General features: G+C 35.4%; 1 protein-coding gene across 13 annotated transcripts in view; it reads left to right on the top strand.

Annotated features, from left to right (window-relative positions):
* The window catches only part of ESRRG (estrogen-related receptor gamma), a 656,319-nt gene that overhangs the window by 416,871 nt on the left and 212,693 nt on the right, over positions 1 to 26,755 (top strand). Inside the window, exons 1-3 of one of the 13 annotated variants that reach the window (XM_011929427.1) lie at positions 11,146 to 11,374; positions 19,379 to 19,554; positions 19,994 to 20,112. The exons of 8 other annotated variants lie outside the window; for them this stretch is intronic. Coding sequence is in view for 1 of the 5 variants with exons in the window: in XM_011929424.1 (XP_011784814.1) it covers positions 11,319 to 11,374 (56 nt within the window). In the remaining 4 variants the exon portion in view is untranslated. Of the gene's footprint in view, positions 1 to 10,993; positions 11,379 to 19,378; positions 19,555 to 19,993; positions 20,113 to 26,755 lie in introns of those variants that run through there. 4 more of the 13 variants (XM_011929429.1, XM_011929431.1, XM_011929424.1 and 1 more) reach the window with 4 other exon arrangements.

The raw sequence follows: 26,755 nt of genomic DNA, 5'->3' as shown, positions 1-26,755 counted from the left end.
AAAAAAAAAAAAAAAAAAAAGTCCTTAACTCCCTAAAAGCACCATATTTTGCATGGATCATAGGGTCTAGAAATGTTACTCATTAATACCCTAGTAATGGACTCTTGGAAAATTCCCCTCCTGTTCTTATCTTTCTGAAGTGAAGGTGAGTATAATGACCCAGGAAAGCAAATATATGTAGAATATATTAGCCCCATTAAAATACTGACAAAATTTCTTCAGAGAAACATTGAAACCCTTTTTTAAAAAATCAAGTTGTATGAGTTCGTTAGTCTGTTGCTGCATTGCTATAAGGAAAAGACCTGAGACTGGTAATTTACGAAGAAGCGGTTTATTTTGGCTCACGGTTCTACAGACTGTACAAGAAGCGTAAGTGCCGACACCTGCTTCTGGTGAAGCTCCAGGAAGCTTACAATCATGGCGGAAGGTGAAGGGGCAGCGGCCTATCACATGGTGGGAGAGGGAGCAAGAGAGAGGGGAGAGGTGCCACACACTTTAAAATTTTAAACACCCAGCTTTCTAGTGAACTACCAGGGTGAGAACTCACTCATCGCTGGGAGGACAGCACCAAGCCATTCCTTACAGATCTGCCCTCATGACCCAAACACCTCCCACTAGGCCCACCTCCAACACTGGAGGTCACATTTCAATATGAAATTTGGAGGAGGCAAAATAGCCAAACCGTATCAATGTGTGAACATTTTTGCCAAAATCAGAAATTTATTTGGCAGATATTTGTTGAGAGTCTAAAATGTCTAGATTGCAGTGCTAGGCACAGGGCAGAGGATTAAAGGCCATCAAGAAGTTTACTCAGTGGAAGGCAGAGACACATAAGGACACATAAGGACAATCTACCTTGACACAAACCAGTTAGACCAGTGAGTGCAAAGCATGATAGGACACAGAGGAGAGGGCCATTGATTCCGCCTGGTGCCCCGTCAGGAAGGCTTCCCAAAGGGAACTCCTGACTTCAGGTGATCCACCCCACCTTGGGCTCCCAAAGTGCTGGGATTACAGGCATGAGCCACCGCGCCTGGCCTGAGAGTGTTTTATCTACCCTGTGGATTGTGTTGCTAAATATTGTAGCTGACTAAATGAGAGCCAGAATTACAAGAAAAGGACCCCCCCTTTTTTTTTGCAATGGTTTATTTATAAATATGTAACTTTCTCCTCCAGTAAGAGCACATGAATCAAGTATGGTAAAAATCAACAAAATATTTACATTTACTTTCTTTACATCCCAAAATATTGATTAGGATTGAATAATTGAATAGGTTTCACTGTTCAATGATGGCAATGAAGTCAATGTTGGGGGAGAACATGGGCAGTACTAGAAAGCTGTCACCACAAAAAGAGCCCATTACAGCTAATATTGTCTTATTTAATCATCTTTGCTAATAGGGAAAGCAAAATGTGGCCATGTTTTCTCCCAAGATCTTCTCAGCAGTAACATGCCCAGGCCCCAAAGTACCTGGTAGTATGACAAAAAAAAAAATGCCCTTATACTGCAGACTAGAAAGATTATACAGATGAAACAGAATAATTCTGAAGAAAACATGAATGTTTGAAAGCTGTTATGTTGTATGGGTTGATCATAGTTCTATTTTATTAACAAGGGGATCTTTGAAAAACTCTAAGCAAATATGGTAGTTTTAAAGTTGAGTTATATTTTTTGCATTGTTGTTGCTTCTGTCTTAATGAGGAATGATTTTGCTCCTCTTTAAGTCTTTTGATTCCTTAGCTCAGATATCCTCGAATTTTACTGTGGTTGTATGGCTGGGAAACTTGGGAAAGGGAAAGCAGTCAATTTGGAGCTGTAGCTAACCACAGTAAAATTCTTGATAGAGAAGGGAAATTTTTGAGACCACAGGATTCTCCCCTCCTCCACCCTTTTTTTAATTTTAGAGATGTGGTTCCACTATATGTTTGCAGGCTGGAGTTCAGTGGCTGTTCATAGACAGGTGTGACCACTGATCATTGGTCACTGATGCCTTGAACTGTTGGACTCCAGCAATCCTCCTCCCTCAGCCTCTGGAGTAGCTAGGACTACATGTGCACACCACCAAGCCTAGTGGTTTTCTTTTTGTATTGTACATTTTCACCAGTAGGGCAGATCACCTGAAGTCAGGTATTTGAGACCAGCCTGGCCAACATGGTGAAATCCCATCTCTACTATAAATACAAAAGTTAGCTGGGTGTGGTGGTGGGCGCCTGTAGTCCCAGCTACTCGGGAGGCTGAGGCAGGAGAATCGCATGAACCTGGGAGGCGGAGTTTGCAGGGAGCTGAGATCACACCACTGCACTCCAGCCTGGGCGACAGAGTAAGTCTCCGTCTCAAAAAAAAAAAAAAAAAAATCAATAAATCCAGATGTTAACTTTGCAGCATGAAAACTGAGTGCTATTGGGCAATCAACAAACCCTTTGAATCTCAGTGTCATCTGTAAAATGGGATGATAATATAATAATAATGAAGTTTCTACCTGCTACAGCGAGTTGTCATGAGGAACAAAAGGAGCACGTGTGAAATTTCTTTGTTAATGTTAAATTATAGCAAAAATATTGGATATTCCACTTCTTAATTAGAATTTTTAAATGTTCTAAACAGCTAAGTTTTCTGTCTATATTTTAAAAATATAAAAATTTTAAAAATCTTTCTCTGTTAAATTTCACTTCTTCATTTAACGTTCTAATTTATCGAAGGATGAATTAATCCATGTCTATTCTCACTAACGAAAATGGTCTTTGATTTATTTAGTTTCCTAATTCAACTGGTAACTGAACTCTTGCTTTTCAGTGACAGTTTGATTGGATAAACCTTTGTGATCCAAATATCTGTGCACTTAGTTACAAACCGTAGGTGAGATAAGAATCCCAGGATTTCAATGTCCTGAGTACAGTCCTCATGCCCCTGCCCCACCACCATTCCTGTAATTTAATCTACCACAGAAATGGGAAAGGAATTCTTTGTCTCACTCTCTCTTTTTAAAATTGATACGTAAGAGTTGTACATATTTTGGGGGTACATATTGCATTTAGATACATGCATATGTATGTGTAATAATTGAACCAGGGAATTTCACTCTTTTTTGCATCCAAAACATGGTTTTCTAGAAATAACGGTTGGCTCTCTAGAATGTGATATGTTCTCATTAGGGTCTTGCTCTTTCAATGAAATCATCGAGCAAAACGTACAGGTCTTGTTTAAAAACTGCAGGGAGTAAAGAGAGGTAAAGAGCGGCCTAAAGGTAAGACCTTTGCTTTATTCTGCTGATTAATTCCCTTCTTCCTCCCCACATAAGAGGAAAAATCCACCTTCCCACTGAAAGTATTCAGTGTTCACTCTGCTCCAGTCAAACATCTCATAGAAATAGGAACTCCGTGACCATTCTTCATGGGATCCTTGTCAACATTTAACCAAAGAAATCTTTAGATAATGAAAAGTACTTAGAATCTTTAATATAGAAATTTTTATGTTACATACAAGAATCATTTTTGAACACTTAAAAAATTTTAGTTTCAGGACATATCTGGGATCATGATTTTTAAAAGCATTTGCTGTCAGATTAAATGAGAAAATGTTTCCATGTTACCCTGGGAAGGGTCACAGTTTGAGGTACTGATATGGCAGCTTTGTTTGTTTGCTTTTGTTTTAATGATAATTGTTTTCATTATCCAATAGTCAATATGAATATTTACAAAACATGGAAAATTAGAAAGTAGAGGAAGACAGCAATCATTCTACATTGCTCCTTCTTAGCTATCAGAAGAATAAATGATGATGTGCTGGTGCGCCTTAGTATAGCATGGAGCAGGCCTTGCCCTCAATCCTTTTTTCCTCTTTTCATGTTTTTCTATCAACTTTCTGCTTCACCATTGACCTATTTTTTTTCAATCATGTTATCTCTTAAATTTTTCCTATATTACTCTAGTTACCCGGCTTGAATTATGTCATTAAATTTGGCAGCCTCTCTTAAATTTAATAATTAACTGAGTAATAGCCTTGGTCATTAGTTCATTCATTCATTCACTCATCCAAGACGTATTCATTGTGTTCCTATAACATTGACAGAAATATTTCTTGAGTTCCATTACTGGCCCTGGGGACACTGTCAGACCCAGCCCAGCTCACAGATTACAGTCAGATAGAGTTCAGAGTAGGGAAAGGTGTGGCTGTTTAACAAAACTGAATCCTTGAAAGAAACGATAGCTAAAAAAATATGCTTCTAAAAGGATAATAATTAGCTGGGGAGAAGACAGAATTTATTTCTACCAATACATTCCCACTTCTTTTTAAATATGTCACTTTTTTTTTTTTTTTTTAACCTTTCTAAACTTTTGGAGAAAGTAGAGGACCATTTGGTTTACACTTGGATATTTATCTCTTGGGTTCAGATGTCCCTTGGTTTTTACTGGACCTTTGTCCTCAGAGGGGTCAGACCTCTGTCGGAGTTCTATGCGCTAGTATATTGTCAATAATTGTGACATTAACATTGGTAGCTTGTTGCTAACGAAGCACTGGAAAGGGGAGAAATGTAATCTTTTCTAATAGGAGCTTTCCTACTACCTAGGTATGTAACCTGGGTTAAGGCTTTTAACCATCCTGAGCCTCGTTTTCTTTACTTGTAAAGTAACCAAGCTGGACTCATAATCCCTATGGTCTTTCCCAGCCTGTAATTCCCCGTTGCCCAGACTTTATGTACTGCCATAGATTAGTGGCCATTCAATGTAACAAGAGCAAAGCCTTGTGAAGAAATTGAGTTCTTGGGATATCTGATCAAAAGAGCTCCTAGGTGAATGAGTTTGTGCTTGGGATAGTAATAAAATCAACAGCATTATTGACTGAACTGCTAGAGTAGAGGGATGTGTAAGAAGTGTCTTAAAGGAAGAGAAATGGAGTATGAGCAATTTCTCCCCTTCTTTCTGGTAAACAATGTACAATTGAATTCTCTGGAGAGTCAGCAGAATCAGTTAACTTTCCCAAGTCTGTCTTCCTCATCCCCATGCAGAAAACATCATGGTAACTTTAAGGGGACATCTTTTAGTTTTCCCTTTTGTTACATGCAGCCAATGTATATGTGGCAGTACGGCAAGCAATTCATAATGTAACGAACTTGCACTTCACTTTCTTTTCTGTATCCAGTATCTTCCACTCCTGGTCAGAGATGGAGGCCAAATGAATCACAATGCCTTTCTCTTGCATCTCTCTGTTCAGTTTTAAAAGTCTGTAAAATAATTTTTAAAGATTTAAAAATAATATAACTAACATTTATGGAAGGCTCACTAATTGTAGGATGACAATAAAATGTATTCTCCAAACAGGGACACTATTGAGGGTGTAAGAAGGTGCTACTGCAAATTGTTACGCTAAGACAACTGGTACAAGCCAAAACTTCCTTAGCCCACTGGATCATATGGTCCCCAAACTGGGGCCAGATATTGTGCTAAATTAGTTTAACCTGCTTAATCCGCATAAGAATTCTATGAGATTGTTATTGTTATTCCCATTTAGTAGCTGAGGAAACTGAGATTAAGATGGGTGAAGCTGACTCCAGTCCAAAGCCTCACCCCTCATAATTGGAATCTGAACCCAAGGCATGTTCCAGAAGGACCTGTAATTCCTTGCTCTAAAACCTTCTTCCAGGTATGACAAACACACACCTCTGATTAATTTGCCTTCATTGGGGGAAGGAGACTCTTATCAAACATAGTCATTTATAAAAAGTAATCTTAGAAGTGTGTCAGAGAGTTCAAACATCAAAAAAAAAAGTATAACTCTTTAAACCTGTTTATATGGATACCAGATGTTAATATCTTATTTTTTTTTTCCACTAGTCCTTTGAAAATTCGGACAAAAGGATTAACACAAGCCACAGGAAAAGCGAGTTTTTAAATTTGTATTGAACATCCATATATGTCAGGAAAAAAATACATTGTGCTTTTTTTGATATTTTATGATATATATTTTTTTAGACTCAAATATATTATATGTTGAGTGAGGTGGTTAGGATGGCTAATTTGATTTACTGGTATCAAAGCATGGATTGCTTATTCTGGAATCTGTCAAGTTTGTTCCATTTCCCCCTCCTTCTCTGTCTCCGCTACTCCCTCCACCTTCTCTCAGAGTTAAGCTACCCTTTATTTTGGACAACACTATCACACACATGATTGAGTCAACAATTTATGGCTTTTAAAAATAGGGATTTTGTCCTCTCTTAGGTTTATTGTTTATCATAATCATCTTTCAAGTGAAAAGGCTAATTTACTCTTTCTATAGGAATATTTTAAGCTTGATTATCATAATATTACAGCTGCCTGAAAAGGTCTAAAACGGGACATTGACCTTGAATGTTTTCTGCATTTAGCTCATGGTGCTTAACATTCAGGAAAGAATATACCTGCAACTCATTTATTAATGTATAATCTCAAAATGTTAACTATTGCTCTGTAAATACATGCTATGCAGATTATAGAAAGCTTGTAGGATACTATAAAATGCATTTGGTATCTTACCAGGGCAAGTATGATGGAAATACAACCTAACTAAAGTCAGTTTTCCCATTGGAGCTACTGTAGTTTATAATTTAATTTTTACTGACATTTCCCCATGTGTATTATTAGTTTGACAAAATGAAAATGAAATAATCCTGAATTAACTAAACAGAAACTGAATTGCCTCTATTAGTTTCTCTGTCTTTCTCTGATTCTTCCCCCCACCCCCCTTCAACTTTCACGAACACAGTGGGAAACAGTTTAGTATGTTATGGAGGTGAGACAGTTGCTCCCCAGAGAATGGGCTTTTTTTATATATAGACTCCATAATTTGGGAATGGGATGGATTTATAGGACAAGAGGTTTGTCAAAAGGAAAGGTTTTTATTAGTGCTTCTGTGGAAGCGATCACTTTCAGTAGAAATGATTGCTTCTTGCCAATCGAGACGATAATTTAAATATCAAAGCCTGTGCCCTAGAAATGAAAGGCAACAGAAAATGAGGAATGATGAATTGATAGAGGGCTGGTGGTAATATAGCATAAAGTAGTCATCCTGACTTCGGAAGAAGTCTGCGTGTTCTCAGTGGGAAAGGTGTGTTCTTAAGCAGGTTTATAGCACAAAGGAAATCCCAATTCTCAGATGAGGAAATGAGGGACAGATAAGTGAGGTGACCTGCCCATGGCCACACAGTTCATGAGGAGTGGAAGGGAGCCTGGTGCCTTGCTTGTCATTTCAGGTTCTTTTCCCAAGATTTTCTTTTGGAGTTAAAGATAGTAGTTAGTAATTGTCTCGGTTTGCTTTTTGTAGGATGGTATATTATACTATATATGATACATTTAAAACAGCAGGGAAAATAGTTCAAAAAGTTAAACAGCTTTTCAAAGATTTTATACTCCTGAGGAAAGATTACAAGGCAATTTGAAAATCTAAATTTGTTATGCCATGTTTAGTTTTACATATTTAAAAAATGATGCATGCGTAATATAAAAGAAAAACCTGCTTCAAAAATGACAGTGATAAACGTGAACATTTTAAAGCGGGTTAGTCCTGTTAATTTTCAGAAAAGAAAGGTAGGAGCTAAATATAGCTGTTAATATGCAATAACAGCAAGACTAAGCATTTCTCATCACCTTCTAGCAACATAAGAATTCCTAGTTAGAATGTTGCAGGAAATGATTCTGACTTAAATGTAGTAAAATGTCTGGTGCATACGACTATAGGAATCTTCCTGTTGTTTCCACTTGAGTTTTGCTTGTTTTCATTCTGTTCTTTGAAATAGAAATGAAGTATATTCTCTGCTTGGTGACTGCATTGGTTGGGACTGAAAATGAATTTATTTGGATATTTATGACTGCATGGTTTCAGGAAGAAGAGATTGAAACTATGCATACACTAAGAGTCTGATGCATAATAGGCTGATATTAACTAATTTATTAATATTCTTTGTGGAACAACCATGAGAGATCCTTTTGTTTGGTTCAGTTTTTCTTGATTTGGGTAGACTCCTTGTGGTAAGATTGTGAAGTGTATAGACTGGGAATATGTGTGTATCCTCGGCTGTTTATCTGTTTGTTTGTTTTTTTTTCCAGATTTTTTGTAATTGAGATTCTTGAAGGTTTAAGTTCAGTATTACTCATGGTTCATTTATTTCCCATGATTATCCATTGTTTTCTCCTTCAGGGTGAGAAAAATCTGGGACCAGGGAAGTTTCTTGAGATGACTGAGCTGTGTATTTATAAAACATTCTCGAAGCTGTCTCACAAGCTTAGTGAAGAGGATTTTTTTAAAAATTTTAAATTGGTTAAATTGGATTCAAGACAGTAAGTATAGTCTTTAGGTCCTTGAATTGCACAGGTGATACTCTGATCCCAAGGGGAAAACATCCAACTCTACAAACCTGGTACATGTCTGGTCACTCAGAAAGCAGTGAGCTCAGTGAACACTGCACCTTGCGTAGATGAAATATGGTTAGTGAAAAATCAGTGGGGATGATACTGTGTATGCTTGTACATGTATCTCTGTGACCACAGCAAAAAGACTTACACATAAGTATGAGTCTAAATATCTTTAAAAATATACACCAGTGAAGTCAAATGGATCATAATGAGGGCAAATAAGTACCCAAAGGGAAATAAGAAAATTATGGGAAATCAAAGATCACTTGTACGAAATTTGGTGACTTGAGGTCCACTGGTAAATACACTACAAATCTTGTCTTTAAAAAGCCATTTCAAAGGAGTAATAAACAGGTTCTGTCACAGCATGATAATGTAAAGAAACTGAACACAGTACAGGATTCTGCACAGGTGCAAAATCGGAATGCATTCTTTGAGTACATTAAGATGCATTGAGTACATTAAATAATTTATATTTTTAAAGAAATATCCATAGTCAAACCAAGAAGGAAAGTTTCTGGGTTTTTTTTTGTTTGTTTGTTTGGCATATCTTTTTTAAAGTATGTACAATTGAATCTATTAATTACCCTGAGAATTTTAGTTTATTCAGAAATCAAGATAGTAACCATATGAATCAAAGGATGTTTTTCTGTCTTTGTAATGCAGTATTAGCTTCCATATTTCTTTGAGTGTATTTTAGAAAAATCTTGTTTCTTTTGCAAAATGCCTGTTTTATTTATTTTTTTAATTGTAAAATGATTACATGTCTTATTTGAGATTGAATAGACAATTTTTTTCTCTCTCAGTGTCTGCAGAATGCTTGGATTTTCTTCTACATCTCAAAGCTCTTTTAATTCACTGCTCACAACCAAATTTACATCTTAATTGCAGAGTTCACATTTAACAATATAGACAGCATAATGCTACTGGTAATTAAGCTTTTACTACCTGCTTTTATACAGTATTCTGAGGCACCGTTTTTGATATGTGAGTTCTGATCTAGAAACTTTGTATGCATTTAGAACACAAATAAAAGGAATCAGGCCTATATCTTAGATATAGCTAAATACAAGGCAGTGAAATTGCTTTCTTCTGTGGGGGGACCAAATCATGTCTGTCATTTTTATATTCTGAATTTTAATGTGGCTGCTCTATTTTAGTGTTTTGTTTTTTTTAAGACCTAGAAAATTTGAGAGGGTTGAGGGAGTTGAGTCCTAATTTAGTGAATTTAACACACGATGAATATCTGAACTAATTTATTTTGATCTCAAAGATTATCCTATTTCTATCATGTAGGACTTAAGACGTAAAAGGTTGATAAGCAGTAGAGCTGAATTATATCAAAATTGTGGGTTTTTCACTCTCCATAAGGTAGCAGTTATCTCTTCGCCATAAATAGCTGGTATCTATTCCAATGTACATTTGCTAGTATAAAAAAATCCTGTAGATTAAAATAGGACCTAAGCAAACTCTTTGTTATATGGAAATTAAAGACATGGTATACACAATTGAAGGATGAAAAAACACACTTGTCCTCTTATATCCTCCTTTTATTTATTTATTTTTTGAACACTTTTGATTGAGAATTCTTAGTTTTGTAAATTACTATCTGTTTGAAACTAGTTCTTATAGTGACCAGACTGTGTGATGGTTTATAAAATGTTTCTGGGTTTATTTTTTTAAAGCATATAGGGTGCCTTATGTATAGAAACAAGTATGTACACTGTGTTTTATTTGAAAGCAGGATGTTTTGGGTAAAATCATATATATAATTATATGCCTCCTAGTTTGGAAGCTTGTACTGAAATATATACAAATAATTAAGAATACTTTTAATGCACTGTTTAGTAATGCTCTCCCTACAAAAAAAAAAAAATGCTGTCTTTATTTTGTCAAAATGCATTGAGAGAGATTTAATTCGCTATTTACCCCCACAACTCTCAGTCTCCCCACCCCTAAAACTGAAGAAGCCAGTTTGTCCTGCCGTTGTTTACCTTTGTTTTGAAAAGCTATGCGTTGTAGCTACATGTAAAGAGACAGTCGCAGGTATAGAAAGGTTTACACATATAATTTACTTAGGCATTCTCTCAAATTGTTTCCTCTTCTGTAGTTGTGTAAAACTGCATTCCACCTCAGAGATGACGATCCCAGTTCACATGCTCAAACAATTTAGAAGAATGTCTTTATTATTATTATTTTTAATGCCCAGCATACATCAGGAAAACAGGAAAAGACATGATTAGGAATACATGAGAAAGTACAGCACCAAATAAACAGCAGCCCCCGGTGTAATCAAAACACAGACAACGGCAGGACAAACTTAATTCTCTACCTTCCGCAGAATCCTTTCCCAAATTAACTGAGAGTCTGCGTGAGTTCTCCTTTTCAAGGCAAAAGAGATCTTAGGTTAGAAATCAAAGGCAAATCCCTCCAGTGCTTAGAGAGTTAAGTTAGTTATGTTTCTTTTGTAGCTTCCCAGAAGAAAAAAAAAGAGAGAGAGAGAGAAAAGGGAGGAAAAAAAAAATCAAACCCGAGAGTGTGCATTGGGAGCGTTTCAACCGCTCCCTTCTCCGCTCCCTTTTTCTCTGCCCACTCTCAGTTTCCAGCCCCCTTCGGCTCTCTGCACCCTGCCTACCTGCCTGGCTCCTCTCGCTCCGTGCAGCCTCCCGTCGCCTCCCTCCTGATTGGGCAGAGGCCCCCCAATCGGCTGCGCGGCTGGGCCGGTGGGACTGCATATGTAAAGCCCTACTTCATATTAATAAGCTCCAATCGGGGCTTTAAGTCCTTGATTAGGAGAGTGTGAGAGCTTTGGTCCCAACTGGCTGTGCCTATAGGCTTGTCACTAGGAGAACATTTGTGTTAATTGCACTGTGCTCTGTCAAGGAAACTTTGATTTATAGCTGGGGTGCACAAATAATGGTTGCCGGTCGCACATGGATTCGGTAGAACTTTGCCTTCCTGAATCTTTTTCCCTGCACTACGAGGAAGAGTAGGTACCTTTTTTCTTTCCTTTTTAAACTCGTCGTGGGGGTGCGGGGGTGGGGGCGGACAGACTGTATCTTTACACACTGATTCAGGTAATGCCCTGGGTATTTTGTGTGCACGAGTGCTTGTTTGTGTCTGTCTGTGTCTTTTGTGTTGAGGGTGATCTCCTAATTCAGTAAGTCGAGAATTGTTCTCTGACTACAATGTTACCTTTGAGGCAAAGCTCTGTGACTGTCAGTAAAACAGCTGTGTGACAGTCACTTCTTATTCAGGTGCTAAGAATAGGCACTTGGCACAAATGCTTAGTGAACTGTTAAAATGCATCTTTTACTAGGACCCATTTTCCCAAGGAAAGATGTTTTAAAATACAATATTCAAAATGATTTATACTATTGAGTGCCTCTTATGTATTTACAGTTTGACAGATATTTTCAGCTCCTTGTCATTTCTTACCGCACAGAGTTAGAGGCAAAATTGCACATTTACTAATTCTCCTTCAGAGAACAATTTAAAAACTAGCCCTATGCAATTATGAGCTAGAATAATGTTATTTGCATGGTTATAGTTAAGTCAGCACTTAACTGACAAATCAGTCCATTAGGTAACATGAGATTTTCACACATTATAAATATTTAAGGGGGGGGAAACTAAAGAAGAAACAGTAGTGGCTTAAAATTTTTCCCCTTAAATAAACACTGTTCAGAGTGTGGATTTGTCTCATTTATTGTGTCCAGAAAATATAGAAAAGTACTTTCGTTCTTACATGCAGTTTAATTAGTATTTATGAATATCTTTATGCACATGGAAATATATATTTAGATTACTAAAGGGGAGGAGTGCGTAGGGGGTACGAGAAGTAAATTAGGCATTTTTGTGTAAATGAGTAGGTCATAAACTTAATTTCAACCTACTGTTAAGATAAAATATTAGTATATCACCAGAGCTGTCACTGGTTTATCTCCCTTTCTGTTGAGTCAGTTATATTGCTTTGCTTTCACATTACAGTAATACCAACTGTTATAATTCTGAAAAGAGTGCCCTTGGCAAACATTTTTCTCTACAGATTGCGAAGAAAATATCAAACTCTAGAAGATGAGGTAGTGCATTATAGGTAGATGTCCACTAGCTGTCCTTAGTGACTGCATATTGCATTGCTTTCTAATTAAGTAAGAGATGAAAAGTGACTTGCAGTCTCAGTGGCTGCTCCTGTATGTTTGAGCGTGAGTGTGAATGTGTATATGCACGCTCACACATGCACATCCGCCCACGTCCACGCTCACACAGGGAATATTAGCCAAGAGATAGATTTAGGAGGAACTGAAAGATTATAAGGTTGTGCTTGCATCAGTTTGAAACACTCAAGGGAAGAAACAACCTTAAGATGTGTAAAAAATAAAAATGAAAAATAAACAAAGGTAGGACTGCCCACTAAAGTGTAGTTTGAAGGTTAGTGTGCTTCGGGCTGTAGAATTGGAGAGTTTAAGATGTCTTCGTGTCAGGAAGAATGTCTTATCCAAGCACGCCCAGATTCTGAACTTTGTCTTGTAAATAAATAAAGAAAACAAACTTTTAAAATTCCCCAGAGCCTTCTTTTTGAAGTAGTTTCCTTGAATTTAACTTCTTATAGCTAATTTGAATAATTCGTTTAGATAAGCCTCTTAAAGCAGATGCATTTAAATGAAATCAAGGCACATGTCCTTTTGGCTTTGGCGCAAGATTCAAACTAGCTTTCTTTTGGGTTCAATTAAAAGTCATCTTTAAAAAATACAGATTTATTGTCTGCCTGCAGTCCTGATGGTTACGTGGTTCATTGGACAGACAGAAAGATCTAACGCTAAGCAACGCATCTGCCTCTCTGTCTCAATTAATAAACCACAGAATTTATACATGCTATTAATATTCATAGTAATTGTATTGGGTTAAACCCCATCACGTGTATGTATACACAGAAACGAAACCAGAGTTACACAGTTTTAGAGGAAAATATTGGACAGTTTCTGCTTTGGAGGTTGTTAAAAAGATTCATACAATTTATTGACCACCGTTAAGAGAGCTTAAAATGTTAACCTCTAACTATGTATTTTTTTATTTTAGGAAATGTGCCAGCACATTAAAGAACATAATACTTGAAAGCTTGTTTCACATTTAATAGCAGTAATAGCTGATAGCATAAATAGATGAAAATAATGTATCTGCTCATTTTGACATATGTGTCAGTCTAATCATTCTAAATGAGTGTGCTCATCACATGAATCCCTTTCAACCTCTGATTAAAATGTAACATTGACTACAGGATTATAGAGCGGACTTAATTTTACTGACTGTTTTAACAGTTGTCACAGCTGTTGGAAGAAGGAAAGGCAACTGAAACACTCCAAAACAGACAAGGCGAGGAGAGAACAGTTTAGTAAATTTCAGCCTGATCACTGAAGTCCAGACATTGAAAATTTAAGTTTTGTGTTTTAAAATTCGTGTTTGGAGCTACACAAGTTTTATTTTGCATGTTTCACTCTTTCTGTTTCAGGGTTTTCATGTTTTTTCTTTTTCTCATCTCTCCTTTTTTAAATCTATAATAATTTAAAAAAGTACAACAATCCCAAAGTAATTCCATAATGTCAAATTATAAGTGATAAAATAGGCAGAAAGGAAGAATTTATGCAGTAACAGTAACAACAACAAAAAAAGCCAGAATCAGAGGGGATGCCTTTTTTTTTTTAGGGAATGATAAGAGCTTGGCCAAGTCACTTTAGATGTGATGTTATTTGAGAACTCTGAACAGACACTTTATTTTTTCGAGTAAGAATACTTAAACTCTAGACTTGGAGCCCACATGACTTTTCTTCATGTTTCGTTTTTTATTTTTTCCCTGCAAATCTTGAAAACACCTGCAGCCTTAAAGGTATGTGGTGTTGGTGGGGTTTTCAGATGATTTCTCTGTAAATTGCTTGAAGTGACAACCAGCTGCAATTAGCTGTGAGCATTCTTGAGCTGTAGTCTTGTAACCTTGCCCATTACATTATGAAAGTGAGCAGATTAATTCTATTTTCCTGAAAATTAAATAATCGTTGTACATGTTCCAAACTACATATAGTTGAAGTGGCCAGATGACGAGTATTATATAACATATGATTTTTCTTCTTGAAGTAAACAACAAAAACACAAGTGTTCCTGAGTTAATGAAATATATGTTGAATAGGAGTGGTGGATAAATGATGGGTACCCCATGTTCCACTAGCCCTTTGTGTCAGGGTATTTATGTATTACCCTATACACATTTGGTGGTAAGTTTAAAAATCCCTTTTTTATAGAAAGGACTAAAAAATAGCTTTCCATTTCCTGGGCAGAGCTAAGGGTGATAGTGTTGGCTATTTCTTCTTATAGTGATGGTTTCTCATCTTAATGTGTTTATGGCACTGCTGCTTTATTTACTGAGCCTAGTGTGTTGCAGCGGTAATTAACCCATGTTATTAGCAAAGCCCTTGTGGATATCCATTAATTCTCTTGCATAGATGATCATTTTTCTAGTGTTTTCCCCAAATAAGGTATCATTGTTCTGTGTTTTTTTTTTTCTAAATTGACGGCCTTTGATATATTTCTTTGATTTAATCTGACTTATGCTATATATTGGCCATTTTATAAAGAATAGTAATTAATTCAGCTTTTAAAAATTCTAATAGAAGCAGGAAGAAAGATTTTTTTGTTGTTGTTCTTTTTAAAGTGAAAAAAGAAAAGAAAAGAAGGTTTAAAAATAACGCAGGAAATCAGTTTTAACTCTAAATTTTTCAGATTTTACAATTTATAATAATTTATTTCTTTGGGGTATTTTAATCAGTTTTTTTCTTGCTTAGTTAATAACACTTTAGGCATTTTCCTAAAATATTGAGCCAGCAGAAAAATACTTGTGCTTCCTGTGCTGAGAAAAGATAAGGACCATCTCATTAGCCAGGCCATACTTTTGCAATTAATTTTAGATACCTGGTGCTATTCATCAAAGAGGGCAGCTAACTTCTCTATGATTCTATTTAACAATACTTTCACAATACCTCACTCCTGCAAGAATTACAGACAAAGAAGAAACCGTTCTTTTGGAAAGTAGGCATAATGCCCAATCTCAAGTCCGTATCACTTACGAAAAATTCCTCAACATTTGTTTTAGCCCAATGACTAAACAAAATATTTCTTTGTCTTACTTGTAAAGTGATGTTAGGCACTGAAGGTTTTGCTTGATATTATTTTATAAAATAAATTATATGCTGATGAGATATACTTTTTCATACAAATGACAATTAATAGCAATGATTTATATTAAACCAATTAATATCAAATAAACTTTTTAGCATCACCTATCCAGCTTTTAGAAATAAGAGGAGAGGGTCTGAGGGATCTCAATAGAACTTTAGAATCATTGCAGCACTTAAGCTTTGCTCTGAATTTTGCTTCACAGCAAATTCATGGAAGAGAGAAACAATACAATGTTGATCTGTTGTAAGTGCATATGAGCTCCGGCCCTAGCCAGCTCTCTGGAGAAAAATCTTTGATTATACTGGCCCAGTTTGTTCAGTTTTTATCTCTTTTACATCCACTGGCATTGTATTAAATTGTCATTGTCCTAAAGCACAAGAGATAGAAATGAATTGCAGTTCTCTACATTCTCTGACAGTGAAATATTTAGCCTCTCTTTCTCCAATCATACTTATGTGTATATTTGATAGTGCAAGGATGACACCAAGCATCTCTGCCGCTTGACAATCTTTCCATTGCATTTTGTATGTTTTGTCATTGATGTTTTTTTGATAGCCATGTATATGTGGATCTACATGATCTATAATATTATTAATAAATAAATACACACATGATACTTTAAACTCAAAGCAGTCAATAGGATACACAGGAGTATATTTGTGTGCATGTATAGTATGCATGTGAAATATGCATGTATATGGGAAGAGGTAATCTATGTAGATTATAGATATGCTGCTAAAAGTATTCATGTACATTTATATAATAAAGTAGATCTCAAGCATTATGCTAATCAGTTAGTTGCCAGTTAAATTTGCCAGGCATGATTTTAACCTGGAATTGGTATTTCGGTTATTTACAGATCTGATTTTAAACTGAGTTTATTTAACTAGTGTGTATTAGACAGTCAACAGATAACCTAGTAAGTCACTTTGTTTCTGATTTTAGAATTTTCACATTATTGTTATTCATGTATTCAGTATCTAGAAATCATAAATAATTTGTAAAATAGGAAAGAAACTACTGATATTAAATGTATAATTTAATGGTTTGGGCCCATATCCAAGAAACAATTTTGAATTAGCTCTTGGCTACATTCTTTTCTTACACAATTGGACCTGACAAATACATCTTAATGTAAAGCATGATAGCTTTCAAACAAATGCAAAATATGAATTTCATTTATCTGCAGTACATAAACATGTCATTTGCTCTTTTTCTAAAAGCAAATATATAAAATTAGTAAGTATTATATTTCTATAAAGTACATTATAGATTTCAGAATTATTTAATTTTATTCTAAGAGGTAAGTTTAGAAGTCTGTGAATTTACTTAGTATATGAGTGTTGAGAGAAAACACTTATGCAATTGCTCTTTCTATTCTAATTCTTGTTCTAATTCATATTCTGTTTAAAATTCCTAGATTCATTGCCTACCTTTATTTATTTGCATAACATTTTAACACATTTACTGCTATTGTGTTTTTAAAAAAATTCTGCTAACCGCTTCTTTATGCCAGTCTATCAGATCAAAGTTAACTCCTTTATTATCTGAGGGTAGGGAATGACAGACTTTTGAATGATTTACCTGGCCTTTTATTTTTGTTTCAAGTTCATTTTTAGACTTGTACTTTGTAAGGTCTAGGAAATCTTAGCTAATAAAATAATTTCCATTCAGAGTTTTAGCACACACATCTCTCCACTCTACTTTTTCCAGAAGTGAAACATGTTTCTTGTTCTATGATTTGGACAATATTTCTCAGTATTTTCCGAATGTGTTTTCTAATCAATTATTCAGGGTTTTCCAAATGTATCTTCTAACCAATTATCCAAAACTATTGAATTGAGAGAGTTTAGATTTAGTTAGTGTTGTATATATGTGTGTATATACACAAATTTCCCCTTATAATGTTTAAAAATATTTTTTAAGTGTTTGAGGGAAACTTGTTTTTGATGTTTTGATTTCTTCAAATGATATGTCATTTTAATTTATGACAATGCACATATACTTGGAAGGTAACTTACTAAGGCAAAACAATGAAAGAAAAAGCACAGTTTTAAAGAAAGTGGCTTATTTCTGGTCAATTAAAGTCCATTTCAGTATACTGGCATAGATCTATGTGTGCATTTCAATGTAGCTATAAAACACTCAACACTAACAATTAGAAATGCAACCTATGGCTATATGCAGTTCTTTCAAACAATATAGAAAAGGAAAACACTTGGCTTTGGCATTTAAAAATTTTTAAATACTTATTAAATTGCCAAAACTTACAGGGAACCTATTTCAGATTAGATTAAATTCTAAAAGAACTGAAAAGTACATTTATATTTTAATTATAAAAAACAATCTTTGTCATATATATTTGTCTGTGACTTCTCATTTTTCTTTGAGTGAAACAAAATTTCATATATACTTTTCCTCATTTTGGTTGGAAGTACACATTATGTGTAATATGCTTTGGCAGGACTTACCTAGCCAAAGAAAACAAATTAATATTGGGTATACTGAGGGCTATCAGGTATATCACAGACGTGTCAATTTAACTTTGTTTCATTATACACCTTCTCTGCAAACAGTTGGCTAAGGTGGTACTAAATAAAAGGGAACCTACCAGTAAATTCTCATATCAGATTGATGGCTAGTATAAATGTAATGAAAAAACAGCTTGCTTGCTTACTTATCTTTAAAAATGAACTATAGGAATACAGATAGCATAGATAACAATAAGTTTCCAAGAAAAAAAATGAATAACTTAGGCTTGTTGAAATTTTTCTACTACCCTGAAAGCAAAATAGGATTAGAAAGACAAAAGTCTCTGAAGTGGTGAACCTCAGTTGCTCTTATTTGTGAAGTAAATAAAAACTTAAAGAAGGAGAGAATCCAAAGGAACATGGACAATCCACCTTTATCAGGGAACACCTCTTTTTGTTGCACTTTGCATACATTTTCTGGAAAAGAAAAATAATCTTACGCTTTCATTTTGTATGGCATATTCAATATGCAAAAGAAAAAAAGAAAATTAAAACGTAAATTAAGAACTTATGCACAGAAAATAGGCAGAAGCACAGTAAATTCTTTTTTTTCCCATAATCAGAACAATATCTTTGTAAATGATAATTACTTTTTTATCTATTCTAGAAAGATGTTACTCATTTTTCATGGCTTTTGAGAATTTGAACAAAGGACCCGTTAAAGAAATATATATTTTTTTCATACTCACAATGTGAGTGAAAATATCTTAAAATGATACTTTTCAAGGCAGTTATTATGTAACAATATTTATAAGAACTTACATTGCTTTGAAAATAATAGTAACTGCATATTAATCATATATCCAGAACTGCATCCAAAATTAACCAAAATAGCAGGTCGTATAAAAAATTATAGACTGAGGTATTCATTAAAGAGAAAAAAATAATAAACTGTGAGGTTGTTCAATTGATTGCCCTTTGCCCTCCATAATTCCAAAGTATCCTAGTACATCAACTTCTCCAAAAATGTAAGATGGGCATGTTAAATTGTACTCATTTTTCAATAAATAAAAGAATATTCTGACAATTTTAAATTTCTTTTCAGCCATTAATTCATTAAAACAGATCAGATATTTTGAGGAGGAATATCATACCCATAACCAACCGTTCATGACCAAAGAAAGGGAAAGATGGATATGGTTGGTGAGAACCATGTCTTTTTCCTATGACAAAGTGACTGTATACAGTTGGCGCTGGGTCCTATGAAATGACGGAAGCATCCCTTTTATTCATAGACTTGAATGAGACCTGCCTCATCAGTCATGGGATCATAGTGTCACAGATGGAAAAGCAACCATCAGCTGAATTGTACTGAACTACACACTTGGCTAATTCATCTTATTGCTCTACACATCTAAAGGAAGGCTCATTCTGTTCTTGGAGTCTAGACAGCATCAGGAGTTGGGCTCAGGTGGGAGCATGTGGCCGCCTTTTTCTGTTCTCTCTTAGTCATTCAGCAAAGGGAGGTGAGGAAAAAATGGACAATTTATGCACAGAAGCTCAGACAGAGATTCTTTCCTAGGGTCAGGAATTTGTTGTTACTCAGTCATTCAAGTAGATTTCTGATTTCTCTTATGTTCTAGAAATGTCATTGTTATCTTTCATGCTTCAAAGTACTATCCATAAATGATTAGGTGTGCCTTTCAATTCATATGAGCCATGAACTAGTTTAAGCATTTATTAATAGATAGAAATGGAGAACAGATCATCTATTTACTTTAGTGTGAATGATGATTCTTTTTTCATGCCTTTATATTGAACTATTCAGTTGGTTAAGTCTGAAGAATAAGACAAATAATAAGAGGTTAAAAACTCAAATTGTATTTTTTTATTTCTTTATTTTCTTATAGTGAACAAAACTTTAATGTCTAGAGCATTTATGAGGGTTTTAATGATTGGAAAATCTATCCTGAGAATGTGGTCACCATATGTGACAGCCTTGCTTTCTATCTTGTCTTCAGTTTCTGGGGTAAGTTCGGTGATATTGTCTATTGTCTTCCTTTGCTTACATTATAGAACTTCTCTGCTGCCACATTGAGATAACCTGAAGTGTGGGGGGAATGCCTGCTCAGTTCTAAAACACTTTCCTAAACACCTTCCCTTCCTCTATCTCAGCAGTATTTTCCTTCACAATTTCTGTTTCTATTCATCTGTTTTATTAAAGGGTCATTTACTTTGGTAAAAGGTAAGTGCATGATATTCACCCATATTTGCATACAGTGTACACTTCATTTTCTGAATTCCAAAGAGATTGCCTTCAACTTTTTATATTTGTTTTTCTTTTTGTTTCTGTTTGTTGTGCATTCTAGTTGAGTGCTTTTATAGTGTTTTCTTGATTGTTGTCAGTTTGGGATACTGGAGGCTGACATTTTTGTTAAGTTAATGTCACAGCAGAAAAACCTATGGTAAACTCGAATCTGGCTATAGTGCATAGAAGATACAACTTATGTTTGATTGTGTGTAAATACAGTTAGTTAGCTGGGGGTTTATCAGATAGCTTGGCAGAAAGAGAGAGGAGCAGTACAAACTGTTTTCAGTTAACTGTGCTGTTCATACACCTGATAAGATTGAGAAAGCTTTTTGAAATGCTGATAGGCTTTGAATAAGAAAAGAATAATCACTTCTACTGGCACCAGCTTATCGGGAATGAAGTAAAATGCCAACACTTTTACATTAGCAAAAGTAAATGTTTTAGACACTCTGTGCCTTTTTTCATTCAAGTTAAATAGGAGGGGTGCTTTTGAGTGTGCTGTAATGAATAGAGGGATTTATTACCTTGACGAAATTACAGGTAAATATGTTGATAAAAGAAGCTTCAGCATCAACAGCAGCTTCTTTGATAAGCAGGTGCATCTCTGCTGCTGTACGTTCTCTGGAGAAATTAAGTACTCCTTTCTCCACTCCAATTCTATTAAACATCATTTCTGATGTTAGAAGATGCAGTTATGCCCTATGTCAATCCAGTCTCCCCTGTTTTTTTCAGCAGATGGGTTACAGGTATTTGAAACTTAGCTGATCAGACTTGTAAAATGCTAGTCTGCTCTGGTTAAATAAGTTAGGGCATCTGTGAGTTGTGCTGAATGAGCAAACTCCTACAGGAGAAATCTTTTTTTTTTCTTTTCAAGAAAGGAATGAGATTAATTATAAAGTTAGGATTCTTTAATGAGAAGATAAATGTATTTGTTCAAGTAATAGTCCATCTTAAAGCACCTCCCCTTGAAAAAAGAGATATTGGTTTTTTTCTTCAATATAAACCATTAACTCTCTCAGTTCTGCCATTTTCTCTTCTTTGTAATTTGACGCCTACAAATAATTTGGCGTATTCAGATTTGATAAATGATAGTGCAAGAGCAGATTGATTGATTTTGGATTACTATTGATTACTCTCAATGAGATCACTGTGACACACTCGAATCAATAGTATTCGATTAAGCAAGGCACCACCGTTCTATACATTCAGCAGCAGTGGGGAATTCAGGAACAGAATGTTCACAAGTTGATAAATTGACAAAGCGTTCAGCTTTAAATAGCCCTTTGTTCAGCACTAGTTCCTTAAAATATATTTCATTGGAAAGTTCGTTTTTGCAACTCGGGACCTTTCTGTGGAAGAAAGGTCATCAGTGTAAGGTTTATTAAATTTTAACTAAAAACAACTGGGCTCCATTTAGGTGTAAAATAATTTAAGTACTTACTGCAGGCAACCTTCATGCTTTTGAGCTGTTGCTCAAAGGTTTCATTCTTTTACGAAGATGTCAATTGTAAACATAAAAATGCATCACTGGAAATGTAATGGTTTAAGATTCAAATGGAAATAAAAATTCCTGCCCGAGGAAAGCACTATAATCAAAATAAGGTGGTCTTCACTTTCTTCAGAAGTGGGCAAGCTTAGCAGCAGTGCTGGGAGGCAGCAGCAGGTAGCGCACCTTGATCAAGAGCACAGCTGCTTATATTTTTTTCCTTCTTATCCGAGGGTATTCATCATGTCGCCAATACTACATGCAAAACACTAAATATCATTTGATCTGAAAACCGCCACTACTGCTGATACACTGAAATCTTTTTGTCCTGACTAAACTTACAAAGACGCTGGAAAAAAAAAATATTCATGTCTCAAATCCTTTAGTCAAGGACCTCAAGGATAAGATTTTTCTATCATATTCCATTATCGTGCAGTCTTGGCACTTGGAATGAAGCATTTGCTGTTGTTACATAGCATTGCTAAGTGGCTTCACCAAAAGGGGAGGATATAGTAAACACTCCATTGAATATGTAAATGTTCTTACATGCAAAAAACTTCATTTCACATGAAATGTTTACCACTAGGGCTTGTGTACCCAAGCCCTTAATAGGTTCCAGTCTTAAAATAGACTTGGATAAGTTCTCCCATTTTCATATTAATTTTTTTAAAGAACATTGATGTGGCTTTCTGAGGGAAAAAGCAATAGGAAGGTCAAGTTTGAAATCATAAAATTCCTTGATGAAACATCAGACTTTTTTGAATGAAAGTAAGGTAATGGGATTCTAATTATATTAGGCAGAAGCATGTGAAGTTGCCATTTTTGTAGGTCAAACAATGGTCAAGTATCAGTAATTTCATATGATTCAACACAATAATTAAATTTATTTCTCTACCGTTCATATTCCATAATCAAATTGAAAGCAACAACTTTTTTTATTATTTTTCTGATGGGCTGTCACAGATGATGGGAGACAGATGAATTCTATATACAATTATACCAAGTATCTTATAATATCATTTTTAGCAACTTTTTTTTTCTAGCATCATTAAATAGCTGCCAAGTATGAAGTATTGTACACACTGAAAAAGTGTGCATTTATCTGCTATGTCTTCTGTGGTTGCTTTGCTGCTTTTGAGAATCCATGTAAAATTTGCATCTGCAGAGGAAGACCATGTCACAAACGCCAGAGAAACCTGCTATGAGAAAACAGTAGTAACCCCCTAGAAAGAGCACATTGCTAAGGGTAAATAGCTTCAAAACAAATTGGGGAAAAGATACCAACACCTCAAATATTTCATCCTCACATTCATTCGTTAAGAGAACCTTAATATGCCAGTTAGTGCTTTTTGTGCTTCCCCCAGAGAAGCATTAAAACTGTGCTCCATGAAATCTGTGCACCACTGTGGAGCGGGCAGCTACAGAACTTCCTGAGTTGGCAGTGGAGCCCAGGATGCTTTATTGGCTATTGCAGTCAGGAAAGGTGCTTCAGGAGATGTAATAAAATGACCCCAGAGCTACCATTTGATCCCCCAGATGTGCAGCTCCTATTGGAACTGTCCTGCACTGGCCAATAGGAGCTTTCTTGGCCCACCTGTGGGCAGAACCTGGCTCCCAGATAGGAAAGAAATTGGCTCGGTGGGTCGATAGGTAGGAGGGAGGGGCTCTGATGCCACTGCTGGAAATGTCAGTACAAAGTGCTTCTTAACTTAGGGTCACGTCAGGACTCAGTACGCTTTTCTCATTCTGGGTAAATGCACGACAGCTTACATCTTGTTTCAACGAGAAGGGTGGGCATCGTTTACTGAAACTTGATTGAGCGAATGCTTCTGCCTGGTCCCACTGTCAGCCTTGGAGTTTTCCCTTAGTAGTGCATTTCCCCCCTGTCTGTGGCACTGAATTTGATTTATCGCTGATACTAAGATCAAAAAAGAAATCATTCCTTTTGATGTTTGCTATTAGGCGCATGCAGTGCAGTGGGGTGGGGGCGGTGGGAGGAGAGCAGTCTTAGTACACGAGTCACTGTCCTGGTCACACCATGGACACTGATGGCAGAATATATTTATTCTCTGTTCACTTTGGATGCAAAATTCTATGAGTAGAAAGGTTAACCATAGAGTATTTTAAGTGAATGATTATATTTAAGTACAAATTCTTTTGTTAAGGACTCAAAGTAGTGACTCACATGTACACCTGATTACAACAGCATTTTTTAAAACTGTATTTGCATCAGTTTTACTGAAAGACATAAAAAGCTCAGGAATATAAAGAACCCAATGGCAATCAGACTTTTCAAAAAAAGCAATTGGTTGCCTTTTTTTGTTTAATGGCAAACTTGGGACATTGGAGCCTTATTTGCAAATGACAGGAAAGATTTTGTGGGGTTTGCTTCTCTTGTCTTCTGGACCCTGGGCAGGCTTTGTTTCCAGCTCTGTACAGTAGCTTTTGTCCAGCTTCTTCGTTAGTTTTAGTGGGATTTCTCCAAGCAGCATGAGCCCCAGCCCATCAGCAGGCTGCTAGTCAGCAGCAGGTGTGAACAACATAAAACAGGATTAACACTGAACCGAAGTGTGTACTAAAAACAGAACCCCTGCCTTGTTTTTAAAAAAGACGGCAGGACTGGAAGATAGAAGCCACTCTGGACTTGTACCCGCCTTGTTTACTAAACAGTGTTCAATGGGCTATGTAAATGGCTCTGTTTAGGTGCAGAGAAGGCATGCGAGGGAGCATACACTCATTTTCTCTTTTTTTAAAACTATAAACTCAAAACACATGCAGAAAATTCTTCTAAGACTCTCAGAAGAGAAAAGCAAAATAAAACAAAAATTAGGTAAATCCCGAACCAGGATTTCAGATTAATATTGCAAAGATACTGTCCTTATTTACAAATTAAAAGTTGATTATCGTTTGGTGTGTTGTATTTTCCAGCTCGAAAAAAAAATTTATTGTTTGGTTTATTCTAAGATTTTTTGTGTGTGTTTAGTTATGTGACTTAATTTATATTTTCACCCAGGTCGGCAAACCACAAATAAGTACAACCAGTAATTTCATTAGAGAGTATACATACTACCTCCATTTTTTTTTTTTTTTTTTTTTTAAATCAGCACTACTTACATAGGAAAAAAAAGCTGGCAAAAAAATCATAGTTAATAAAGGGGGTCTCATGAATTCAGAAAATGGATCATTGTGTTGAATCTTGGCATTTGAGTCAGTTTGTGAATATTTTGTTTGGCAAAGAGAAAGGGACATTTAAAAGTATGTTTCTCTTTTTAAATTAAACTAATTCTAGTATATATTAGGTTAAAGGTTGGATATATGTTTTGTTGATTAGGTTCAGAATAACATGTATTTTGAAACTTCCAGGCTTGGCCATATCCAGGAAGAGGTCTGAAATAAGAAAATAACAATTTAATTAATTAGAGAAATTATATATAGAGATATATATATATATACACACACACACATACATATATATCTGTACACACATGCACACATACATAACTCTTCTTTGAACACATGCAAATGTAAGCTTTTTGCATATATATGTATTGTCATTACACTGATTTCTTTTTTCTTTTTTATTATACTTTAAGTTCTGGGATACATGTACAGAACATGCAGGTTTGTTACATAGGTATATAGGAGCCATGGTGGTTTGCTGCACCCATCAACATGTCATCTACATTAGGTATTTCTCCTAATGCTATCCCTCCCTTAGCCCCCAACTCCCCTACAGGCCCCAGTGTGTGATGTTCCCCTCCCTGTGTCCATGTGTTCTCATTGTTCAACTCCCACTTGTGAGTTGAGAGCATGTGGTGTTTGGTTTCCTGTTCCTGTGTTAGTTTGCTGAGAATGATGGTTTCCAGCTTCATCCATGTCCCTGCAAAGGACGTGAACTCATCCTTTTTTTTATGGCTGCATAGCATTCCATGGTGTATATGTGACGCATTTTCTTTATCCAGTCTATCATTGATGGGCATTTGGGTTGCTTCCAAGTCTTTGCTATTGTGAACAGGGCTGCAATAAACATATGTGTGCATGTGTCTTTATGGCAGAATGATTTATAATCCTTTGAGTATATACCCAGTAATGGGATTGCTAGGTCAAATGGTATTTCTGGTTCTAGATCCTTGAGGAATCACCACACTGTCTTCCACAATGATTGAACTAATTTACACTCCCACCAACAGTGTAAAAGTGTTCCTATTTCTCCACATCCTCTCCAGCATCTGTTGTTTCCTGACTTTTTAATGTTCGTCATTCTAACTGGCGTGGGGTGGTCTCATTTTGGTTTTGATTTTCATTTCTCCAATGACCAGTGTAATTACACTGATTTCTAACACTCCAAAAATGTGTTCAAATATAGACATTTATATAAGGTGGATCTATTTGAGAATATAATGTAAACTTTACTAAAAGAATACTATTGAAAAGTAAAATATTAAAATTTTGTTTATAATTCTCTTTCAGTAGCATCTTGGTAATATATATTACTTTCATTGTCTTTTATATTCCAGGCTTAAATTGTAATTATATACTCATTTCTTCATTCTCTATTTACACTTATTCTTATTTTTAAAATGGCTTTTTTTCCCCTGAGACTTTGCTACTAATTTTATTTTAGAAGTAATATTGCCTACCAATTAAATTATGACTGTCTTAACACACGTTGAATATATCAAGAATATTCAAATCATTATGAACTACATAAATTCTAAAAATTATGTTTGCATTCCACAGTCACTATCTTAAAAAATTAATTTAACACCACTTGCCTTCCAGTGTATTTTTTTCTTAAGAAATGTTTATTCTCTTCTGTTTAGTATTTTTAAGTATCCTCCACTATGTACAGTAATTACGTTGTGAGTACATAGC

Source organism: Colobus angolensis, unplaced genomic scaffold, assembly GCF_000951035.1.
Source record: "Colobus angolensis palliatus isolate OR3802 unplaced genomic scaffold, Cang.pa_1.0 Scaffold81, whole genome shotgun sequence".
Classification (NCBI taxonomy): Eukaryota; Metazoa; Chordata; class Mammalia; order Primates; family Cercopithecidae; genus Colobus; species Colobus angolensis.
The sequence above is the reverse complement of the archived record's forward strand: the minus strand, read 5'-3'. Positions and strand labels throughout refer to the sequence as shown.